Source organism: Porites lutea, chromosome 4, assembly GCF_958299795.1.
Source record: "Porites lutea chromosome 4, jaPorLute2.1, whole genome shotgun sequence".
In the NCBI taxonomy this organism is placed as follows: Eukaryota; Metazoa; Cnidaria; class Anthozoa; order Scleractinia; family Poritidae; genus Porites; species Porites lutea.
In genome coordinates, this window is record NC_133204.1 from 16,816,594 (window position 1) to 16,840,780 (window position 24,187).

Sequence of the window (24,187 nt, forward strand, 5' to 3'; positions counted from 1 at the left end):
TGTTACTTAGAGTTATATTATGTTTGCTACCTACATGTAAGCAAATAATAGCAGGAGTGTACATTATATTTCAGTCAAACATTTTGTTAATGATCTTCAAAGGGGATTTAGCTGTTGTTGACATCATTGGGGTGTCTGTAATAGCAATGTCTACATGGTGAGAGGTAAATTTTCATGTACAGTGTATGACAAACATTTCAATTTTGCCTCAATTTGCGATCTTCTAACATAAAGTGAACTGTTACAGCTAAGCATGTTTATTATTAGTACACGAGGTCTTTATCTTCACAATGGACTTGACAAAAGGTCTTCACTGTACTCATACTTAGGGCTATAAGCCAGAGATTTCCTGAAGTAAAGAGGTACAACTTGTTCTCTTTCCTTGCTAGACTTTTTCCTCAGTTCTAAATCATCCACATTGAATGTAAAAACCACTTCATCATCGTCATTAACTCCTCTTGCAGTCTTTTGTGTTGCGGTCTTTTGCGTTGGTTGTTCATGATTAACATGACCATTCATATGCCTGAATTCAGGGACTTGCCTCTCACTTTTAACAGATCGACTTGTGTGCGGTTCCTCAGTAATATGTGGTAAATCAATATAGTCATTACTTCCTCTTTTGGGAATACCTTTGCTTGATGTTGGTGGGCGACCTCTACCCTTTGGCAAAGGAGCAGAGAGTGCCCTGTCACCATAAATAGACTCAGGATAAGTTCTCGCTAAGGGAGCTTCATGAAGTCTCGACACGTGCATTTGTGGTAATGGTCTTCTAACGTAGCCATTTGGCTGCCGCAAATGGTCATCCCTTCTTACCACAACCATGCCATCATGTTTGAGTGGTGGACGAGACCTAATTGCTTGGTTGTGATACTCCTTTGCTCTAATAGTTGGATACACAAGATTAAGATACAACTTCTGGTCTACTCTGAGTTGCCGATCACGATCATTTGGTCTGGCTCCCATTCCATAGATCACTGGAGGGTTTATAAGTCCCATATAAACATTCTGCTTAGTCTTCATTTGCTTGTAATTACTGTTTGTTAAACCATACAACTCACTCTCCGTAGGCTGTCTAACTTTCCTACTCTTCTTACCTGCTAGTAAGTCTGGATTACTCATCAAATATTCTCTGACATCACGCATTGTGCGACCAGGTGCATAGAAACTAGAAGAACTCTGTGAAACCAAAGCTCTAGATCCTACACCTCTTGGTGTACCATATGCAGAACGTGAACCACTTCCAGCCCAAGAACCACGTTCCATACTCCCATGATAGCTGCCTCTATTTCCTGGATAACTGCCAAAATCCCTGTTGCTATAGTAACTATGTCGGTTTACATCTTGTCTTCTTAGTTCCCGTGGTTTTGTGTGAGTTCCATTAAAAGTAAAGGCTCTTGCATCCTGATGAGCTAGTGGGCTTGAGGGTCTGAAGCTTGACACACTGGCTGTATCATCTTCACTTCCATTTCTTCCACCACTGGCTGAATGTCTTGACCTTTGGGAGTGTGGTAATTCCTCTCTAGTGCGGTACTTTCTTGATGAATGTGCTATGCTTGCAGAGATGCCCATATTTCAACAGTAACTTTTTTCTGGAATAAGAAAGAATTTGTTAATGTTAATAAAACAAAGCAAATGTCCCTAAAGAACACTAATGAAATACCATAACATCATTACATTTGAAAATAACATGTTATCTTCACAGGTGGAAAGATCACATCTGTTATGACTACATGACAAAAAAAAATCTTTCGCAGCAAAAAAGTATTTTAAAGTGAAATGGTTTGGTATCTCATTGGTTTTTGCATAATAAACAGAACATTACATGGCCACATCGATATACAAAATTTCTCTTCTTGTTTTGAGGAATCTTTCACTTGTTCACTTCACTCACTCGTGAAATATTTTTTAACACTCGAAGAGAAATTTTGTGTCTCTGTATGACCATGAAATATCCACTATATATCCTTAACTTGCCTGAAAACAGGCAAATGACGACACGATCGTAACATCCATCAAGGTAAGCATGTTTTAGCTTGATTTTAAAGTAGGAATTATTTTGACTGAAAAATAAAATAATTATTTGATTGGCCTTTCGTATGATCTGAAGAAATGTGCAAATCTTAGAGGGTGATATATGCCTCAGCCTTGCAGCCTCGGCCAATATTATAAGACCCTCCTCCATCTCCATATTTCTTCAGATCATACTCAGCTTTATCCAATGATTGCCTAGATTATATACCACAAAAAAAAAGAAGTAAAAAAATATAATTTATCTTTTCCTGTCTCTCCATCTTTATAAAACAAAACAACTCAAGACCACTACAGTGTAATTTGCACTGGTAAAATATCTGTTGGTACCTAGAAATGGAGCGTCAAAGAAGGTCAGGATGTTTGAAGTTTGTCAAATAGAATGTTTACTTTTGCAAGTGGAATGCGAATAAGCCATAAATTTAAACTATCGTTGACAGGACAAACTAGAACAGGCCAAACTAAAAGATAAAATTCTATTTGGGTTTCAAAGAAAAAGAAGGACACATTGTCAACCTGTGAAAAGCTAAGTCGTTAATGTATTTCAAAATACAAAAAGATTTTTCCAGATCAATGCTTTGATGTACATGTCAGCAGCTGAGTCGATAAAGAGCCATGATTCGGCGTCGGGAAAGCTTTTGTAATAATTCTCGCGTGCAAATTCAAACTTCAAAAAGGCAGACCACCTCAAGTAAGTTACCATCGAAATCAATAATTTCAGCAAAAGATAAAACTTTAAATTCCCCAAATTTCGATCGAACGATACAAGTAGGTGCGTATATAAATGTTTACACAAACTACGCACTAATTTTCCTTCCGATTTTTCAAGTAGTTTGGTTTGTCATTCGTGAAGAGTGAACTAAAAATATTCAAAGTCGGCAATGAACCCATCTTGTAGTTATAACGAAAAAGGAATGTCAACTTTCTACGAAGCAATTAATGCTGTAATGCTAAAGAAAAGAAAGACACAAGGCAATAAATAAAGCTGGTGAAGCACGAGGCAATAACATAATTATTGACAGTTTTGTGCATTCAGTGCAATCACTAGAACTTTAAGGCATCAGAGTGATGAGAAATGTTATCTTTTAAATGGGAAGTCAACGATTAAAAGTTAATCGGCTAGGGGAAATATAATCATTTCTTAATCAAAATGGCGTGCGAAGCTTTATAAAGATTTGGAAACATACAGGAGTTTCGAATTTCACGTCAGAAAATCTTGACGCTGGGGTATTCGCCGGCCGGTTTTTGTAGGTTTTCAAACAATCGTAGGCATACTTTCAAGTTTAGGCGACTTTTTGAAGAGGAATGTCCTTGAGAAGAAAACGTACGGTCTCTAATTAGAATTTATATGGTGCATGGTTACCATCGAAACCTTCAAGAGTGTACAGTTCATTAAGATAACCCGACCTCATTAATTCAAAGCTTTCTCTAGTTCTAAGAGACAAGTGAAAAAAATATCATCACTTTACCTGACAGGACACTGTTAACGATCCATTTTTTCTCAAGAAGTGCTCAATCTATTTTACTCTAGAGAACAAAATGATAAATCCGCCTTTTGTTGTCCTGACTTTTGGCGTCTTCTTTGCGCGTAATTGCACCAACAATGCACTGCGCTCGCGTATTTCATTACCAGTCTCCCGCCGTTGCCTCCAGCTTCGGCTAATGGCGGAAGCATTCGGTTGGGAAGTGTGCTGTGAGGAGCGAAAATCCATCTCAATCGCGCAAACTGACTTGCCATCCTGCAATAACGGAACTGGACCAAGTAAATAAGCAACTTAAGATTATTTAGTGGCCATGTATGACCCCGATGAAGGTACGAACCGCGGTTCTGATAAAGTTGTTTTTATTGACCGACAAAAACAATTCTGTCAACGCACGCAGTTTCATCGTAACTTCTTGCATTTTTCGTAGATATTGCTTATGGAGAGGATGAGGGAGAGGAAATCACCCGGGATCTGTGGCAGGAGGCCTGCTGGATCGTCATCAGTTCGTATTTTGACGAGAAGGGCCTCGTTCGACAGCAGTTGGATTCTTTTGACGAGTTTATTCAGATGTCTGTGCAAAGAATTGTCGAAGATTCCCCTGAAATTGACCTCCAGGCGGAATCACTTCACATGACTGCAGATACAGAAACTCCAGTAAGTTGCATTTGGCATTCGCACTACCAGTTCCCTCAGTTTTTGCAAATGAGAGACAGATTTGATGATTATTTGTATTATGCATTTGTGGTATTACCACAAATTTGTGGCTGTGCATAAAACTGGGACAGGGGCAAGGGGACGGGGACATTGAGACACCAGTGTGGGGACCTGGGACATGGGGACGCAAGACGAGGGACTTGAGGACATCAAGTAGGGGACGCGGGGACATGTGGGACGGGGATGCTGAACGTCAAGTACAGGGACATGGGGGACGCAAGGACATTAATGATTATTGCAAAAGTCTGAGGTAAATGTTATTAGATTCCATCGTCCAGAACCACATTTTCCTTACTCCGTGTGTTGCGAATTACTTGTCATTTGCCCAGTTGCCTTGTAACATTACAGGGAACATACATGTACTTTGCTGGTCCCTTGGCCCTTCATTTTGTCACGGTCTCACTGTACTGGCAGTAGCCAACTCTCACTTCAATATTTTTATTGTGAGTCTTGATTAAGTTTTTAACATTATACTTCTATTTTTTCAATAGCCCCGTTTCTTGCTAAAATTTGAACAAATTTACCTGTCCAAACCAACCCACTGGGAGAAGGATGGTGCCCCAAGTCCTATGATGCCAAATGAAGCAAGGCTCAGGAATTTAACGTAAGTTCTACCAGTATACCTCACATTGTTCCTGCTTATAAACTTCATACCAGCCAAGGTAAAGGTGCTTACTGACAGCGAACAAATAATATTATTGGACGTGGTTTTTGTGATCACACTTACCAAGACCTTGATTATTACAGATATCACAAAACCAAATTTAATAATTGTTATTATTTCATTGTACACTGTTTTGAAGAAAATTAGTTAACTGAAATGCTACGACATAAAGTACTTAGACTCCTGCCACACATGTAACATCTGTTTTAATACTTCCAGAAGAAAAGAAAACTTGAAAGAATTGGGTTGCTGTGTTCCTTAATAATGTAGGGAGTCAAATGAGATTTTGTCGTCAGTTTAAAATTCAGATATTCCACTCTTCATTATTCTCTTTAGTTGTAATCAGATAAATCTACTCCACGTGTGGTACATTGGAAGAAGTGCACTACTATGGAGTAAGAATGATTGGAAACGAAATAACCTTATCTAAATACATGTAGCGGTGATCACAATGTAAAGTTGATGTGAATTTTTATCTTTCAAGGCCATTTGTAAGCTTTTTGTTCAAATTTTAGTACTAACAGTTTGTAGACTCTAACTTAACCTTACCTTATAAAGTCTACAAGCTGCACTAAAACTAACTTACCTGTGCCCTAGATGCAATTATTGGTATGGTACATGTACCTGGCTTTTGAAGACACCATATTGTGGTGTCTTCAAAAGCCAGGTACATGCATGTACACACAATGTTTGGTGAACATAGTGAGGCACATTCAGTGAACTATAATTCTGTTGTTGCAGTATCACTTCAAAAATGTAAATGTATTTGTCTACATTAAATCTTTGTTTTTTGTTTCTGACTTTTTAGTTATTCAGCTCCTCTGTATGTAGACATCACAAAAACAATGATCCGAGAAGATGAAGATCCCCAAGTTACACAGCACAACAAAATGTTCATCGGCAAAATTCCCATCATGCTGCGATCAACCTACTGTCTCCTAAGTGGTCTTACTGATCGTGACTTGACAGAACTGAACGAGTGTCCTCTGGATCCAGGGGGTTACTTCATTATCAACGGATCTGAGAAAGTACTTATTGCTCAGGAAAAAATGGCAACTAACACAGTTTATGTGTTCTCAAAAAAGGACTCAAAGTATTCGTTTACTGCAGAAATCAGGTCATGCCTGGAACATTCTTCACGGCCAACGAGCACAATGTGGGTTTCCATGTTGTCAAAAGGAAGTCAGGGAGGGCGCAAAAGTGCCATTGGTCAGCGGATTGTTGGTTCATTACCATACATCAGGCAGGAAATTCCTATCATGATTGTGTTCAGAGCTTTGGGATTTGTGGCTGATCGGGATATTTTGGAGCATATTATTTATGATTTTGATGACCCAGAAATGATGGAAATGGTGAGATGTAAAAGTTGTAATAGCTCATTTGCACAATGATGTCATTTTACTACCAAGACCAGAATCCTTCAGGGGTTAGCTTTCTGGTGCAAATTAGGTTTTTTGTTGCTTTTTTTAACCTCGCTGGGATTACCAAATCAAAATAGTCTACAATATTAGGCAGTATAACCACCTACATGTAAACAGTCAATAAAGACCAAAAATTGTGTGGTTTTTATTAATGTTATTATTTAGTACTAAACCTAAGTGTTTAGGCAGCATGTTATTCCACGGAGAGCATGTAATAATGTACTGTGTTTGTACTCTGTAGAAACAATAAAGGGAGAATCTAACATGTATTCAAGCATCACTTGGGGGTCTGACTCCATGCTTTCCCATTGAAATTAAGTAATAACTTTAACTTCATAAAGAGGTACAATGTACATTGTAATCCTGGATGATAGTTTTAATGTTGTGTCATGCCTGTCAAGGTCAAACCATCACTGGATGAAGCATTTGTCATTCAAGAGCAGAATGTAGCTCTTAATTTTATTGGTGCTCGTGGTGCCAGACCAGGCGTGACAAAAGAGAAACGTATTAAATATGCCAGGGAAATTCTGCAGAAAGAGATGCTTCCTCATGTTGGTGTCAGTGATTTTTGCGAAACTAAAAAAGCTTACTTCTTAGGGTGAGTAAATACCCTCTGCTGTTACTTTCACATTTACACTTGAATTGAATAACTCTTGTAACTAAATACAGTGAATGGTACACCCACTGTAACATGTAAATGAAGGTATGCATTTTTCCAAGATTGAGAAAATTTCCTTTACAGCTGTAGTAATTAAGCAGTAGTTAAAGTTTTCCCTGTTTGCATAGCCTGATATAAATGAAGGCAGGCCTTCTGATAGGGTGCAATAAAAAATCAGAAATTATGCAGCATTTTTAGGGCAGATTGTGTGATAAGATAGGACTATTATGCGATAAATTATGCAATTTTTCCAGGGCTAGTTAACATTGTTTTGCTAGGTTCTAAGGGGAAAAATCACTTTAATGTTGTTTAACAGGCTATTTGAATGTGGAAGAATAATAAAACATCTAGATTTAAAAACAAAATAGTTGAATTTGTCCAATTATCTTGACCTGGAAAAGAAAACAAATAGAAGGAAAGAAAAAGGACACTTGTGTAATATTACATGATGCCATTACACCATTAACCACACTGCTTGTCTCTGAAATCAAAGTGGCTGCCCAGATACTGCAATCAAAGGTTTCAGATGTCTTGCAAGGCTTTCTTTAGGGGTAAATCACCTTACATAACATTAAGATTGGAAAAATGTTTGATAACAATTTTCATCAAATTGTGCAATGGGATGTGATTTGAGGCCAAATATGCAAAATCGCACCATCGCATAATACCAAAGGGCCTGACTTTGTCTAGGGTTTGCATAACTGTTTCAAATTCTCCCAGCCCCTCTCTTGTTAATATCAAGCTATGTAAATACAGGAAAAAAGTTTTCTATTGCTTTTATAAACTAACTTTCCCGAGAAAGACTGCAAAACGCTTTGTTATTGCACTGATTAAAGGGAAATTCTTACCAGTCATGAAGTCTTGTACACAAAGTCTTGCACGCGTAATCAGTTCTTGTTTTGCAAAAATGATGCTTTCCAAAATTTTTCTCTATTAAAATGTCAGTCCTTGAAAATGTAGTTCTATGTTTTTTAAGGATTATTTTTCACAGTAACTAATAGCTCATTTTTTATACATGTAGGTACATGGTACACAGATTGTTGCTAGCAGCACTTGGCCGAAGAGAGCTGGATGATCGTGATCACTATGGCAACAAGCGGCTTGATTTGGCAGGGCCATTATTGGCCTTCCTTTTCAGAGGGTAAGTACCAGGTTAAAGCTTGCAAAGTACAGTAACACAAAACATACATTGTAGCAAAAAGCTCATCTTATCAGGGAAAATTCTATTCATACTGTTACCAGTATCATGCCAAGTTGTACACTACCATATCATTCATTATACATTAAATTCAGTTTCAAATAATTTATATCTTGACAAGGCAAAAATATTGTTGTGGAACATGATATATTTGTAAAGGGCTTCAGAAATGCAGGGTTCTCAATAGATTTTATCACAGATGGCTAAGATGTAAGAACAGGTGACTGATTACTCAAGTGCTGAGTATGAGGCCGGGAGGGCCAAGCTTCCAGGGGGGTTAGGAGCATGCTCTCCGGGAAAATTTGAAAATTATCCTAGGAGATGTGATTTCCTGCATTTTGGACTCATAGTATTACTAGTTGAAACCATTACATGTAGATGACTTGTCTATTGAGCATAAGATCTACAGTACCGCTGAAAAGTAAGTTGACAGTCACTCACATCTCGATTCTTTAGATTCTCGAGCGTTGAGAATTGAGAGTCAAGTTGAAAATTATAACGAGCTTGAGGAACAAATTCATAAAACAGAGTGCTCTCTGTCCGTGCGAATTTTTTTGCTGTATGTGCAAATGGCTATTGTTATTCTTCTTGAGAAATAAATCGTTTTCCTGAAACCTGTGCAAGTGATGAATAATTTATTCAAAAATGCAAGTTTGTCAAAACTGGGAAGTCAATTCTCGTGTCTTGAGACTCGATTCTCACATTTTGAAACTCGATTCAAGTCTCGAGTCTTACTTTTGAGTGGTACTGTATTTAATTTGTAAATACGTAATGTTATTCAAAATGATGTGATTGTAATAATCATAATATTATTATAATTTTTTGGCATATAATCATTTTGACACAACTACTGTTGGAGCAAAGAGCTGCTCTGAAATGAAAAGTGTGTGTACAGATCATATGTATACAGTATTAAATTTATAGTGCAATTTGCAGAGATTTCACATGCATTATTTTAGAGAAATTTGCATTTTGACAGATCAACACTTCATGGCTTACACTGCATCTGTCATAAGTAGGTGTTTATCTTACAGGTCAAAATTAAATTCAGGTGAAAATTTTTAAATATGGGTTGATTTTCTATTTCCTTTGTCTCCTAGCACTTAGTATTTTTTGAATTGGGTTAAACAATAAATATTCTAACCTGAATATAATTTTGACCTGTAACATTTATGCACATTATGTAACACTCACAATAATTTTATTGCAAAACATCCCATCCATTTTGTCGTGAATTGAGTACCAAATTAGCAACATTGTTATTTATATTTTTCCAACTCCTATCTGCAAGGGAAATTTCACAGCCTGAATGGGCAGCTACCTTTTAATGCTCACAGGAAGCAGAATTCTTACAGTTGGGGGCTTGTAGTGAGAATCTCAAATTATAATACATTTAATTTCAGTAATGGTTTGCATAATAATTATAGACGTAACATGTGATCTCAGAAATGTCCACTTTCTATTATGCTTTATACAATATAACAATTTTATAACAAGACCATTAATTTCCTGTTTTAATTGACAATTTTGTCAGGCTCTTCAGAAATCTTATGAAAGAAGTGAGAATGTATGCCCAGAAGTTTATTGACAGAGGAAAGGTACCTGCCCTTAATTTTTACAATATTGTTAAATTTTACATGCAGATTGTTACATGAAAATTATACCAGTAAACAATCATAAGCTACAATTACACATGCACATGTAAGGCATATTTTTATTCTTGTGCATGGTATGTCAAAGAAGTGTTCATAGTGCTTAGTGAATACCCATGACATAAGTTCTAACACCAGCTTGACATGTTATGCAGTTTGATTTTACATACTTTTGGTTAGCGAGAGGTCAGCTTGTTGGATTTGTATATCCAGTGGTCCCAGGTTCAAGTCCTGCACTGACTGTTGGCTGAATGTTTTTCTTGGTCATCTTAAACTCAAATTCTTTTTAATGCTTGTAAAAGAGCCAACTTGTTACCTCCTTCCAGTTGGGATTGTAAGAGCAATTTTCGTATGACCTTGAAAAGTGGTTTCAGTAAGTATTCATTATTTGTTTTATCAGCCAATGGATGAAAAAATCAAAACATGGACTCTTTATTTTTCCGCCAAAGAAAACCCTAATAAGGCATTGTTTGATTGGCCAATCAAGTTGCAGTATGGCGTCAAAGCAAAAAGGAAATTCTCGGGCATGAAGTTTTTTCACCCAAGCACTCACTTAACCAACCAAAAGCCACGCACATTTGAATCCGTTTGATAAACTAATCAAATCGCTCTATTGCTGTTCATTTGTTGTTTCTGTCTTGTTTGTGCATTTTCATTTTAAGATCATATGAAAATCGCTCTAGTCCCATCAGTGATTAAATATAAATTTTGCAAATTCACTGAGCAACATCCACACCACAACAAAAAGCTAAAGCTAATTTTCTGGGGTCAATGTACTTTATTCATTACTACAATTTCTGGTACCTTGGTGTCATTATTCTTACAGGATTTCAACATCGAACTGGCCCTTAAACCAAAGGTGATAACAGATGGGCTGAGATATTCTTTGGCAACAGGAAATTGGGGCGATCAGAAGAAAGCTCACCAGAGTCGCGCTGGAGTATCACAGGTTCTCAACAGACTGACATTTGCATCAACTTTATCCCATTTGCGACGTCTGAACTCTCCCATTGGTAGAGAAGGCAAACTTGCTCGACCTCGTCAGCTGCATAACACTCACTGGGGTATGATATGCCCTGCTGAAACCCCAGAAGGTCATGCTGTAGGTTTGGTGAAGAACTTGGCCTTGATGGCGTACATTTCGGTTGGTTCACAACCCAGCCCAATCTTGGAGTTTCTGGAAGAGTGGACTATGGAGAATTTAGAAGAAATCACACCATCAGCCATCGCCCAGTGAGTTTTCTTATACTGGGCCCAGTTGTTCCAAGACCAATTAGTGCTGAGCTCACCTGTGTTAAATTTCAATCTGGATATCTTTTTTTGTTGATTTAAAGCACGTTCTGGAAATTTTTCTGTATTCTTGTTGGAGTATCCAACCATCAAACTGTAGTCGGAAAGAATTAGACTGAATTTGTTTTTTAAGCTTTTATATCTGAATTAAAATTTCCCATTAACCCTGGCTTATCTTAACCCAGCTTTGAACAACCTGGCACTGATGTGTAACAAATCTTGAACATTTGGCTACTGAACTTATGTCACTTTTCTCAATTTCAGTGTATATTTTGGTAGTTTTCTAATTGGCCATGTACATGTTTGTTTACTGTACTAGAAACTGTCATTTCTTTAAGTTATCAATAATGCTAAGTAATTATTGTAGCAGCTGGTTTGAATTGTGTTGAATTATTGAAGTTTGATATTCTCTTTATCTTGATAGTGCGACCAAGATATTTGTGAATGGTTGTTGGGTAGGAATCCACCGAGATCCAGACCAGCTGATGAGTACACTAAGGAAACTCAGGAGACAAATGGACATCATTGTGTCTGAGGTACAGTGCTCTTTGTATAATAAAAAGTTAAGTTGAGCTTTCAGAGTTCGAAAAAAGCTTGAATTCAAGCTTGTCGTATGGGCAAGCAACTCTCACATTTTGTCTGCCTGAGGTCACTTCTTGCCTGACTTAGGTAAAAATTTTCTTAGAGGATAGTTTGGTTGGACTCCTGCCTATTTGCAGTGGCAAGTAAGCTTTAATAATAAGTTGGCTTGCCCTATTTATCCAGTAGGATACTTCTGTATTTGTAGCAATTTTCCAGCTTCTTAATTCCATGGCTTGACACAGTGGGGGCATGTAGTTTTTTTAGGCCTGAGATGATTCGTATCTAGTGTGTGATTTGGGTTCCACACATCAGGTCACCTGTAGATCTCTGATACAGTATGCCTTTCAGTCATCTGAAAGGTTTGAGTCTTATTTGGGACCCTTTTTTCACGTATGACTAAGATATTTATGCAGAAACATCACCATGGTTGTGTATCATTCTTAAAAGGTATTTTTAACAGTTATTGCAAGTTTCTCAAGTTTATTTCTGCCTTGAATTTTCTCAGGTTTCAATGGTAAGAGACTTCAGAGAAAAGGAGATCAGGATATACACTGATGCCGGTCGAATTTGCCGTCCTTTGTTGATTGTCGAGAACCAGAAATTGTTGTTAAAGAAGCATCACATTGATCAGTTGAAGGAAAGAGAGTATAACAACTACAGGTGGGTGACTATCCTGCACAGTTTTTGGATGGTAATATGAGGCTTTGGGATTTCTGCAGTCATCAAGGTCAAGGTACATGTAAGTGTTATGAAATTAATTTTGGCCTTGACTGACCTTGGTTATTCTTGGTTATTTGGCGTTTTTAAAGCAAAGACCCAAAAAATGAAGACGTAAGACCCATAAACTAAAATGAAGACCAAGTTGACTAAGACAAAGACCCATGGACTAAAACGGGTACAGACAATCTGCAAGCCAGCGAGCCATGGGATGTCAGACGTCTGATGCCTGATGTGAGACGTCTAATATCCGATGTCTACGCCTATGTCTACAGATCCATCGGTCTGCACGGTTCTTCCAATTTTGAAAAGTTCTTGAATTGAAGTAGCTGTCTTGAAAAGTCCTTGAATTCAAATAAGGTTCTTGAAAAGCACTTGCTTTCTTTATATGGGCTTGAAAAGTCCTTGAAATTCACTACTTTGTTTACACATCATTTTCTGTGAAATTAGATTCTAGATCCTAGGAAAAACAAAAGGTACAAAACAGAGAAAAAATTCAACGGAGTGAAACGAAAATAAATGCTCGGTATAAAACCGGAAGCAACAATATTTTATCTGTGTTTCTTTATTTCAAGTGCTATTTCTGTATCTCAGACTGCAAGTCATACCCAGTTATTGTTATCATTTTGCAAAGTACAGTGTTGTTACGGAAAGTAGTACAACATAATGTGAGAGATGATCAACTATGGCTGAAGATGTAAAAATCGTAATTGACTCCATTGAGTGTTTTAGCTAGTAAGGTGTTAAAAGGGGGTCAAAGAACGCCAATTTATTGAATAAATCTTAGGTCTTAAAAACTGAAATTTGTCCTTGAAAAGTCTTTGAATTTTGCTTCTCTGAAGTTGTACGAACCATGGGGAAAAGAACGTAGAGTTATAGTCAGTAGTTGCAAGCTCTCCTTCCTTTTCCCGCCCTGCCGCCAGAGCGCCCCGGAGAGCTTGCTCACAGGCTAGAAAACGTCGATGCCTAAACTCCCTATTGACTTCCTTTCCACCTAAGTGACCTACTCTTTCATTTATTGAAAATAATACCTTGTTCAAGACAATGAAAAGATACATTAATGAGAAGTAATAACACTTATTCTTTCCCAGCTGGCAAGACTTGGTCGCTGGTGGAATTGTAGAATATATTGATGTGAATGAAGAAGAGACTGTGATGGTATCCATGACTCCTGATGAGCTGGTGATGAAGGGTCAAGGATACTGTTCAACATACACCCACTGTGAAATCCATCCTGCAATGATCTTAGGAGTCTGTGCATCCATTATTCCCTTCCCTGATCACAACCAGGTCTGTTCAGTTATCCAATGAATTTTACATAGCTTTCTTGCAAAATTCTCATGGTGTGGAAGTACTCCCCCCCCCCCCCCCCTTCCAAAGTTGCTCACAGGCTGAAATTTTACAGGGTTAATGATCTTAACCCTTTCACTTCCAAAAGTGTCCAAAGTTATCACTGTTCTAAAATCACTTTTAGTAAAATAGTGAAAAAAATGGTACCAATCGAAAGTACTGCCAATTAGGTTTCATTTGAATGGCAATACCGCTCGATTTTTGTCTACAGACTCAGACGTTAGGATCACCTTATGAGAATCTATTTATTATATAAACGCACATGAAATACCAGGTGAGCTTTCGCGCGAAAACTTGATATCTTCACATGTGAAAATATCACCTTTGCTATGGCTACATAGTATATCGCGCCTCTCACTCGTTTTCAATGGTTTGGCATTTTATTTGTGTTTATATCATAAATAGAATATTACATGGCCGCTTGCAGATACGAAATTTCTCTTCGCGTGTTGAAAAATATTTCACTCGTTCGCTGCGCTCACTCGTGAAATATTTTTCAACACTCGAAGAGAAATTTCGTATCTCCAAGCGGCCATGTAATATCCTCTATATTCACTGTGGAAGTAAACTAGTTAGTTTTGGGCCAAGATGGCATATCAACTTCAGATATTGACTTAAGACGAAGGCACATATTAATCCGGGCAAATCAAATAGTTAGCGATCAAGGCATCTTCGCTAATTTGTCAATCCATCTCATACACACTTTTTTATTTAAAAAGTGAGCAAGTAAAGTGTTTTCTTGAATTGGGTTGATTCCATTTGACTTCGGGTTTATCTATCAGCAGGTTTTTTTAATGAAGGATTTTGTGTTTTCGTTTTATTTTACAGTCCCCACGTAACACCTATCAATCTGCTATGGGAAAGCAAGCCATGGGTGTTTACATAACAAACTTCCATGTTCGTATGGATACCCTCGCGCATGTGTTGTACTACCCTCAGAAGCCGTTGGTCACTACACGCTCCATGGAGTATCTCAGGTTCAGAGAGCTGCCTGCTGGTGAGTTTCTTGTCATTTGGAGCATGAATATTCGTAGCCTGCGCCACAGACGAAACTAAACTTCTGGTTCACCAGGGTTACGTTATATCTGCGACGAAGGCGAAAATATTCGTCAGTCTGTGGGGATTGGTCCTCAAAGAAAAATTCTGGTGAAGTCTTGAAAGGAGAACACAGTCGGGCCCCTTATAACTGCCGCCTGTACTTAATGTTGCACTAACATTTACTTTAATTGAAACCTCGGTGTAATGGTCACAACAAGGACATAGTAGCAACAGTCAGCATCCCATTGTTCCATTTTTCCAACTTAGAAATGCAATACAAATACCTTGGACACCTTTTTCTTCGGCTTAGTTGACACTAAACGGATAGCTTTTCTGGCACGAAAACCATACCGAACAGTGCTTCTGTTCACACTTGAGAAAGGTGAGTGCGGCGCGTTTTCTGTAACGGATGCGGGAGCGAAGATGTGCCGAGCTGTGCCGAGCTGCGCCGAGCTGCGCCGAGCTCTAAAGTGGAGAGTCACATATTGGCTAGGCGGTCATACTATCGGATACGGAGAACTTTTTGTGTCGTTACGAGAAGCTGTCCGGTATAGCGTGAACTTAGCCTTAATGACATGAACCTAACATGAGAAATGTTGGGGCAAAGCCTAACAGCAGTGGCAGTCAGGTCAATCGCCACCCATTTCCACATGTACAGCTGAGATGGAACAGACTGAAGATTACATGTAAATACACTGTTCATTTTATTAGGAGAGCTTTCTGCTCATATTCCCCCCTCAACACGGTGGAATCTTGCCTGGTCCCTAGGCCTCATTATTTCGCGCAGCCAAAGCGTTTCGGGTGAAGATGTGATGTTTCCCGCCCATTCGCCTCGAAACTCACCGAAGTGAATTGACCGAGAGGGATTGGGAAAACACCGTAGAGGGACTAGGCAAGATGGATTCCAGTCACCTCGCCACCAGACCAGACCATCTCGCTACCAACAAAATCACCACCAAGAAGTCTACTTGCCTCCAACTAATACACAGACTTGTCAAGGGTTGTAGTGATACGATTTCCATTTAACAACATTTTTACTTCTTTGTCAAGCTTAGTCCAATATGAAGTCGACCCAAATACAAATCTTTCGATCCTAACTGAAACATACGTCAGACTTCTCAGGTTCGGTGGGGACTAATATACACCGAGCGGTGGCCATTGTGTATGCTGTATACAGTGACCATTTTTGATAGTCTGTCCATCATCGTACTGGTCCCTAAGCTTAGCACTTCTTTTTGTTTTCTTTGCAGGGATCAATGCCATAGCAGCTATTGCATCTTACACTGGTTATAATCAAGAGGACTCGGTTATCATGAATGCTTCAGCTATTGACAGAGGTTTATACAGGTAAGTAAGCCAGATTCCCCTTCTAAATTGACTCGTATTTTCTAATTGAATAATAAAATAATTTGTCTGACGATCTTAAGGCTCCTTAGGTCTTTGCGATTGAGCCCTTTAATTTGTTCTCATTTATAGAGTTGAATCTTTGACGTCTCCAAAGAAGCCTAACACCTTTTTTTGTATTAATCTAACATTTTTGTTTACTTTGGCAGGTCTGTATTTTACCGCTCATACCGAGATCAAGAATCCAAGAGGGGAATGGATCAAGAAGAAACTTTTGAAAAACCAACAAGGGATACATGTCAAGGTAAGGTGCTGAAATTCATCATTAATTTTTCAAGATCGGTGAGCTTCGATCTCTTTTAGTAAAAGAAAAAAGGGGAAAATGAATTGTGAAGGAGCAGGAGGAAGAGTGAGGTGAGAAGAATAATTGTGTTGCCTACCTCAAATGAATAAGATTCCTCATTAAATAAAGGCCGAAACGTTACGCCCTATATTATTTCATTCCTTCAGTTGTTGCCTCTGTCTGAAGGGGCAGCATAAAATGGGGTCTCCTAAATGTTTTTTTTTTTTTCATTGTTTTCACTTCTTTTTATTTTTCCTGTCATACCATTTGGAGGAGTCACAAGTTTGCCCGCTAACTCGCTCGCGCGTTCAATCGCGGCTCGTTTTGCTTGCCAGAAAAGGAGAGCTTGCTCACAATGTAAGGAAGTGGCAAATAACTGGGCTATGGTTTTTCTCATAGCAGTGATCTTACACATGTGCCTCTCAGTTCTTCTTGATTTTACCAAGAGCATACAGATGACACACTTTAGGGCATCGCATGCATGACACTCAACAGGCCATTTCCGAGTTCCAAAAACTCTCACTTTCAAAACGAGGCAAAGTGCAAAAACTTTGTTGTGAAAATGAGTTTAATTTGTATGAGGAAAAAAAATCATTTTCATGTTAATGGCTTTGTACTTAGACTCGCTCTGAATCAGAGGCTTGAGGTAACTCGGAAATGGCCTATTGAACATTTCACGGCAACAGGAAAAAGCCACGTTTTAGATTAAACCCGGTGTCTCATCCCTGAAATCTAAATTGTGAGGGCATTTTTTCAGGCATGCGTAATGCCGTGTACGATAAGTTGGACGATGATGGACTTATTGCACCAGGAACTCGAGTGAGTGGTGATGACGTCATTGTTGGCAAGACAACAACTCTTCCCGAAAATGATGACGAGGTAAGTTGTAAATAAAGTACGGGGAGAAATAAATCAGATTCAAGTAAGAGGATTTCCAGGCCGAAAAGAGGGTTACAACCAAGTTGATTTAATTTAGACTGACTTCGAGGTGTTGAGTTATTCCCATCTTCAGAAACTCCAGGGAGACTGGGTAAAAAACTTTAAGTGCAGTGATTTCTGGGATCGTTTGGGTGGACAAGCGTTAGTTATGATTGGTCGATGGTATTCAAGGTAACCGAAAGCTTGTACATATTCCCTTTATAGTTTCTATATAGTCCTATTGGACTGCAACACTGTTTTAATCGTTTGATATGGCTTCTCAAAAGATCAGTAGTTCTTTTGAAAATTCAGTCCAAAATTTTGTGGTATGATGTATTCGGTGTCTGGTCTTATTTCATTTCAGTGTTTTCGGTTGTTTTGTCTTCAGGAATTATTTATGAGTTTTTCAACGATTAATTGAAGGTCTAATCAGTTGAGGAAGCATGAATGCTTAGATTTCCGTTGGGTTGTTAGTTTCTGTTACCAGATATAAAGACTAACCGGCCACAGATTAAGCAGGAAAGGCATGGCACGCTTGTGCAGTCGGCATCCTGTGTGCATGCACAGCTTCTGTGGAGAAAATATTGCTTCTTTTTGCTAATAGAACATAATATAAGATATAACCTTTAGCTATCAAAATGACAGACTTTAAATGCCATCATGGTGTAATATTTCAGCTTGAAGGAACAACGAGACGTTTTACCAAGAAGGATTCCAGTACTTTCCTGCGTCCCAGTGAAACGGGCATTGTCGATCAGGTGCATAACCTCTCCTTTACAATCGTCTTTAGCTTGTCTTGTTATTCTTGGTCTGCGAGATGCTTTGATTGTTTGGTAATTCGAATGTAATAGCCTTCCATTTTTTTAATTTTTCCATTTTATACACAGGTTGTAATACAATTGCATCCTTTTTTCAGGTTATATATTCATTCATTTTTTACTCATTAAAGCGTTTTAGAAGATGTCACGAAGGCAACGGCAACAGCAACGAGAAAGTCAAAAGCCACAGTTTTATTGAACAAAACAACTCAGTGCACCTGCATCATACTTCAGCTTCCCTGTTTATTTCGGGGAAATGTAGTTATAATACCCCTCATGGCAAACTTTGGTGATCTTGTTTTTTTTCTCTATTTTATCGTTTTTGTTGTTGTTGTTGTTTTATTGACTAGATAATGTTTAATGGCAGCTGGGGATGTGAAACTTGTGTGGTAAACGTTTACTAATACTGGCTCTCTTTTTCTTCTCTACAAGGTTATGGTAACAATTAATCAAGAGGGTTACAAGTTCACCAAAATTAAGGTAATCATCATCCAACCCACGACGTCCCCATCTGCAGAATATACATTGTGAATATCGATCTACCAACTGAGCTGATATCGTTTGCACATATCAGTACATGACTACTCTGCCTTTTATTTCAGTGGGGCCTTGCCTCTCCAGTCTTGCTCACAGGGTTACTGTATTCCACCACGTCATAATTCATTAAAACCGTTTGAGAAGAGCGCAACCTGGGAAGATGATGAAAGGAACTGCGGGAATGAAGCGCGTGATAATGAAATACTGGCGCGTCAAGTTTAAAAGTCCCATTTGTTTCCACTTCTTGTTTTTATGCCCATGTTCTAAAGGCCCAATTCTCTGCCTAGGTTCGATCCGTTCGTGTTCCCCAAATTGGTGACAAGTTTGCCAGTCGACACGGTCAGAAAGGTACATGTGGAATAACATATCGCCAAGAGGTAAGGTCATTAGAAACTTGTATTATTGACTAGATCTGGAGTCCCGCCTTATCTACAAGGTGCAAATCTTCTGTGGTGTAACCTTTTTTTTGTTTTGTAGGACATGCCGTTTACTTGTGAAGGAATCACCCCTGATGTGATCATCAACCCCCACGCTATCCCTAGTCGTATGACAATTGGTCACTTGATCGAGTGCCTGCAAGGAAAGGTAACGCGCCAAAGCTTTTCCCTGTAGCCTGCTATATTCAGCCGTCTCTCATCGCTACCCATCGCTGAGGGTCGTGAAACGTCCCTAACAACGGGGTGCGATGAAAGGCGACTGTATTCATTACTACTCGATGGTGGTTCGTCTTATAACATCAAGTACATGAAATGCGATTTTCACTTCTCCAAGTAGAACTTATTTCTTGTTTAATGTAGAAATCGTATTAACTCTTAGTCACTGTTTTATGCTTGTAATGGCTGCAGCTTTCCAAATAAAGGGACAGTTGTTAATCAGTAACCATTAAAATTCGTAACGCACTGACAGGCCAGTCTGACTCTCCCATCCGTGCTATTTATCGAGACACCCAAGGTGGGACATCTCGTGTTGTATGAGGTCAAAAAACAAGCAAACAGTTCAAAGGGCTTTCCGACGATGTTAATCTAACCAGCGTCTTTGAAAGAGATTCCGCTTTATTCCCTTGGTTATCTGTATTTCCTTTAAATATTAGCCTTTCGGAGAGGGTTGGTTTGATTGTTTGAAAGTATGTGTGACACTTCGAAAAATCTCCTTTTCAAGCATTTGTAATAAGTACACTGATTATCGGTAGGTGTCTGCAAACAAGGGAGAAATTGGTGACGCTACGCCCTTTAATGACGCTGTGAACGTACAGAAGATATCTCAACTGCTCAACGACTATGGTTACCATCTGAGAGGTAACGAGGTATGTGATGTGTCGTCACGAAACGGGTCAACTGGTATCATTTTGAATTATATTTGTCTAATTGTCTTGTTTATTTTATAGAGCTTGTGTATTTGTTTCCTGCAGGTGTTGTATAATGGTTTCACGGGTAGAAAGCTAAACGCCCAAGTTTTCTTGGGTCCAACTTACTATCAGCGTTTGAAGCACATGGTGGACGACAAAATCCATTCACGTGCCAGAGGTCCAGTCCAGATCCTTACGAGACAGCCTATGGAGGGAAGGTCACGGTAAGCACAAAACTGTGTTCACACTCGGACTGTGACTCGATTAAGATATGTTCCCGTAAAAAAATTCATGATCTAAATTTGATAATTTGATTTGGGGCATGGGGTGGAAGGTTACAATGTGACTCATTTTACCGGGGCCACCTAGACAAAATTGACCACATTTTAGACTTGAGGTCGCATGTTTATTGTAAAGTGCAGCGATGGTAGCGAAGAAATTGCTGGTAGATGACATAATCACGATAATAGCTTGTGTCAAACAAATATGTCTCCTGGGCGTTAGTTTCGAACAGAAAAACTTTTTTTTCTCGAATATACAAACACAGTTTGGAGAAACAATTTGCTTTCTTGAAAAACTTTCGGTGTCAATATTTAAATTTTGTGCTTTGGGTAACTTATTGTTTTTTTACGAGATGCTGATTGGTCCACAAACAACTTTCTTGGAATTTATTGTATTTTTCTGTAATCCGATTGGTCAGCTTTGACTATACAGTTGTAAATGGAGCTGGGACCGATGTTTTATGGCGCGTTTTTAACACCGTGAAGAGCGCTTAAAAGTAGTGTATAGCGGGGGATTTCTAACAAACTCTGAGGTGTTTGTGTGTTGTAAAAGCCTTGTAGGTAGGATTTCTCAAAAAACGTGAAGAAGAAATTTATTAAAGATGCCAAAACGAGAGTTTTTTTTATCAGATATTCTGAAGCTTTTACATTATTTCTTTAAATAGGACCTTTTATCTGAAAAGATACGCCTTTTCCGTGCAAAAGTCCGTGTAAATTCCCAGAACCCGTAGCCGTAAACACTGGTTGTTTGCCTCTTACCCCGAACAAACGGCAACGGAACGGTGATGATATTAGGGAGCTTAAGCAGCGACGTTTTTGAGCGACGCACGTTAACCGGAAATGGACTTTTTGCACTCTTGAGCCGTGATTTGGAACAAATTTTTGGGCAGATCGTCTCTATAAGAATTAAGACACTTGGCAATAGAGTGTTTTCACATGACGTCATGGCGGCCATATTGGTGTCCCAAAACAATGAAACGGCGACCATGATGGTGTCCCAAACCAATCCTGTGGGAGTTGAACTCTTTTCTTATGCAAACGCTTCTTTTGTTCCAATAAATTTGCATAGATGCTGGTCACGTGAGTGAAAACACTCTATACAAATATGGTAGAGTAAAGGCTTACTAAAAGGGAAAAAGGCTCACTTCCGGTTGACGTGCGTCGCTCAAAAACGTCCCTGCTTAAGCTCCCTACTATCACACCTGGGAAACCATGGTTTATAAGTAGGGTAAAGTGCATCGCAGGCGTTAACGATCAAGTTATTGCGCGAAAGTTGCAGCGAGAGCCAAAAAAGAATGGAAGTAGGTGGATGGGGAGGATTGAAGAGGGAAAAGTTTCCCTTCTTCCCTTCCCTCTCCCCCTTAATTTCCCTGTTTTGCTCTCGTTTCGACTTTGTCACTAACTCGCGCGGAAACGCTTGCGAGGCAGGCTATAAACCACGTGGTAAACATGTTCGCCTCCACCCGTATCCGTAGAGAGAAACGGTGTATCTTAAGTTTTCTTATTACTGAGTAAGGAATTTAGGTATTAGCAACTTATGTGGACATGTTTCGATCTTTAGTGATGGTGGGCTTCGTTTTGGTGAGATGGAGCGTGACTGTATGATCGCACATGGTGCAGCACAGTTCCTGAACGAGCGTCTGTTTGAAGTATCTGATCCCTACAGCTGTCACGTGTGTAACCTATGTGGCCTTATCGCTATCGCCAACTTACGGAATAACACGTTTGAATGTAGGGGATGCAAGAACAAGACTCAGGTATAAAAAGAAACACTTATAGAGTGTTTTCACATGACGTCACGGCGGCCATATTGGTGTCCCAAAACAATGAAACGGCGGCCATGTTGGTGTCCCAAACCAATCCACTGGGAGTTGAACTCTTTTCTTATGCAAACGCTTTCTTTTGTTCCAGTAAATTTGCATAGATGCTGGCCACGTGAGTGAAAACACTCTATACACACAAACAATTAGTTTAGGAACGAAAATTGTAACCTTCTTAAAAAGCCAAAACTTGTCTTCGCTTTGATTTATTTCCTATTAATAGTGGTTCAGATTGTATTTTGGCATTGAAACTGTTTTTTGTCGTCTGTTGCTATGGACGGCTAGGATGGACATGGATTGAAACTTACATAAGTTTGGTCTGTTTTTTCAGGCTCCGAAGCTTTGAAGCTTTGCCTGCAAAACTCGCCAAAAAGTTGTTATGAAAAAGTTTTTCAAGTTTTGAAGCTATGCCTGTAAAAATTGCTCCTTGGTGAAATGTGTTTGCTATCTTTTTCATAACTGTTCAGGAGAAGGAGAATTTTGTGTATTGTTTAAGGCACTAAGTAATGATTTAAGCCCATAATTGACCTAAACCAGCAATAGCTCTCTTGACAAAGCCTTGTGAAGGTGGACTGAGTACAGTGTAATAACAGTCAAACCCCGTTAATATAGACACTGAGGGGGTTATGGAAAGTGTCTGTAGTAACGGGCTGCCCGTATTACTGGGTTGAATTTAGAGAAAATGTAAAGGCTTTCTTTCGCCAGGGACAAAGAAAACTGTCCATAATAAAGAGGTGTCCGTGTTAAGCGGGGTTTGACTGTACTGACCAGGGCGGATAAAGGTTGGGCGGTGAAACGAGCGCGTCCGAGCAAAAAGGTGTGATGCAGTGGACTGGGACTCTGCTTAGAAATGTCGCTTGTTTTCGACTTCGGTCAGGGCTTGCGATATGATGTGGTTTGTACATTAGACACTTCCGCTGTCACTGAATTATGGCGGCTTGAATTGTTTTCTTGCACTTCTTCCTCGTTCCTTTGTGCTGGTACGCTCTCTCCGAGAGGCAAATGTTGCTACTTTTTGCGGGAGGTTTAGTTGAAGTAGACAAACATCTCTTTCAAAGGGTTTCTTTTATTATTTCCATGACTCTACCAATGAATTATATTTTCGCTGTGCTACCCGCCAATGTCGATGTTATTCCAAAACAAAAAATACTAAGTACTGTCTAAAACACCAAGGAAAATCTCATCCATGTCATCCATAGCAAAACTAAAAGACAGCAGATCGTGTTTCATAACTAGATGACGTGTATTTTATAAACGCGTGCAGCTCGTGCAAGGTGAAATTATGCTAATTTCAAACAGAATCACCCTTCTTTTTAATTTTGAAAAAAACATCTCAGACGTCTTTCTGTTTCTTCGAAACTTCAAAATTAGTTTCCCCTCAGTTTTTTGTGTTTACCTTGTTTTGTTTTAGAGAGAAAACGGAGAAAAAACCTTACAACTAACCTCAATAAATTGAGTTTACATGCGGTTGCCGGATTTGCATCGCATTGCGCGAATCGCCATGGCGCGTTGCACCCAAGAAGCAAAGTTTGAAGAAGTACAACGCCACTATATCAATATATATCAATCTAATTTTTTGTTATGTTATATAAAATTTATCCTCCTTTAACATATGTAAAAATTGAGGTTAAGAAGTGTTAAGCTTTTGCAAACGAAACGGCGAAAGACGATTAGGTGATATTTAGTGGGAGGAGGAGGTATTCAACACTTTCAAATTAAACTCAAATTTTGGCATTATACGACCTACAAGTTTGACTTATAGACGTACAGACACAAACATATTAAACTGTTTATTGATATTGTCATGAAACGAATTTATCTATTTAACATTGTAGCCTGAAATTACAGAAAGAAAATAGGATTTCCGGTTTGCAAAAAGGAAAATTTCGCCGGCCTTGAAGCGCACCGGAAGCGCGGAAAGAGCGCTCGTGCCAGTCCTACTCCGCATCACACATTAAATGAAGAGCGGAGCGCTCGTTTCACCG

The 24,187-nt window shown here is 38.9% G+C and overlaps 2 protein-coding genes across 3 annotated transcripts in view; one reads left to right on the plus strand and one right to left on the minus strand.

Moving 5' to 3' along the window:
- Positions 1-151: 151 nt before the first annotated feature.
- Positions 152-3,621, minus strand: LOC140932711 (uncharacterized). The gene is made up of 2 exons (XM_073382219.1): positions 3,498-3,621; positions 152-1,589 (listed from the first exon to the last, which is right to left on the minus strand). The coding sequence occupies exon 2, from the start codon at positions 1,567-1,569 to the stop codon at positions 286-288; it is 1,284 nt and encodes a 427-aa protein (XP_073238320.1). The 5' UTR covers positions 1,570-1,589; positions 3,498-3,621; the 3' UTR covers positions 152-285.
- A 41-nt stretch (positions 3,622-3,662) lies between these two features.
- The window catches only part of LOC140932710 (DNA-directed RNA polymerase II subunit RPB2), a 21,344-nt gene continuing 819 nt past the window's right edge, over positions 3,663-24,187 (plus strand). The window contains exons 1-22 of one of the 2 annotated variants that reach the window (XM_073382217.1): positions 3,663-3,841; positions 3,940-4,166; positions 4,718-4,830; positions 5,699-6,242; positions 6,713-6,909; positions 7,991-8,110; positions 9,702-9,765; positions 10,646-11,052; positions 11,534-11,645; positions 12,197-12,351; positions 13,500-13,698; positions 14,587-14,755; positions 16,047-16,143; positions 16,350-16,444; positions 17,241-17,362; positions 18,079-18,159; positions 18,652-18,699; positions 19,044-19,133; positions 19,234-19,341; positions 19,946-20,059; positions 20,165-20,325; positions 21,944-22,139. In XM_073382217.1, coding sequence (XP_073238318.1) covers positions 3,823-3,841; positions 3,940-4,166; positions 4,718-4,830; positions 5,699-6,242; positions 6,713-6,909; positions 7,991-8,110; positions 9,702-9,765; positions 10,646-11,052; positions 11,534-11,645; positions 12,197-12,351; positions 13,500-13,698; positions 14,587-14,755; positions 16,047-16,143; positions 16,350-16,444; positions 17,241-17,362; positions 18,079-18,159; positions 18,652-18,699; positions 19,044-19,133; positions 19,234-19,341; positions 19,946-20,059; positions 20,165-20,325; positions 21,944-22,139 — 3,438 coding nt within the window. In that variant the 5' untranslated portion in view covers positions 3,663-3,822. The remainder of the gene's footprint in view (positions 3,842-3,939; positions 4,167-4,717; positions 4,831-5,698; positions 6,243-6,712; positions 6,910-7,990; positions 8,111-9,701; positions 9,766-10,645; positions 11,053-11,533; positions 11,646-12,196; positions 12,352-13,499; positions 13,699-14,586; positions 14,756-16,046; positions 16,144-16,349; positions 16,445-17,240; positions 17,363-18,078; positions 18,160-18,651; positions 18,700-19,043; positions 19,134-19,233; positions 19,342-19,945; positions 20,060-20,164; positions 20,326-21,943; positions 22,140-24,187) is intronic. The other variant, XM_073382218.1, reaches the window with a different exon arrangement.

Coding starts and splice junctions, on each gene's coding strand:
- LOC140932711 (XM_073382219.1), bottom strand. CDS start 1,569: ATGGGCATCTCTGCAAGCATAGCACATTCATCAAGAAAGTACCGCACT.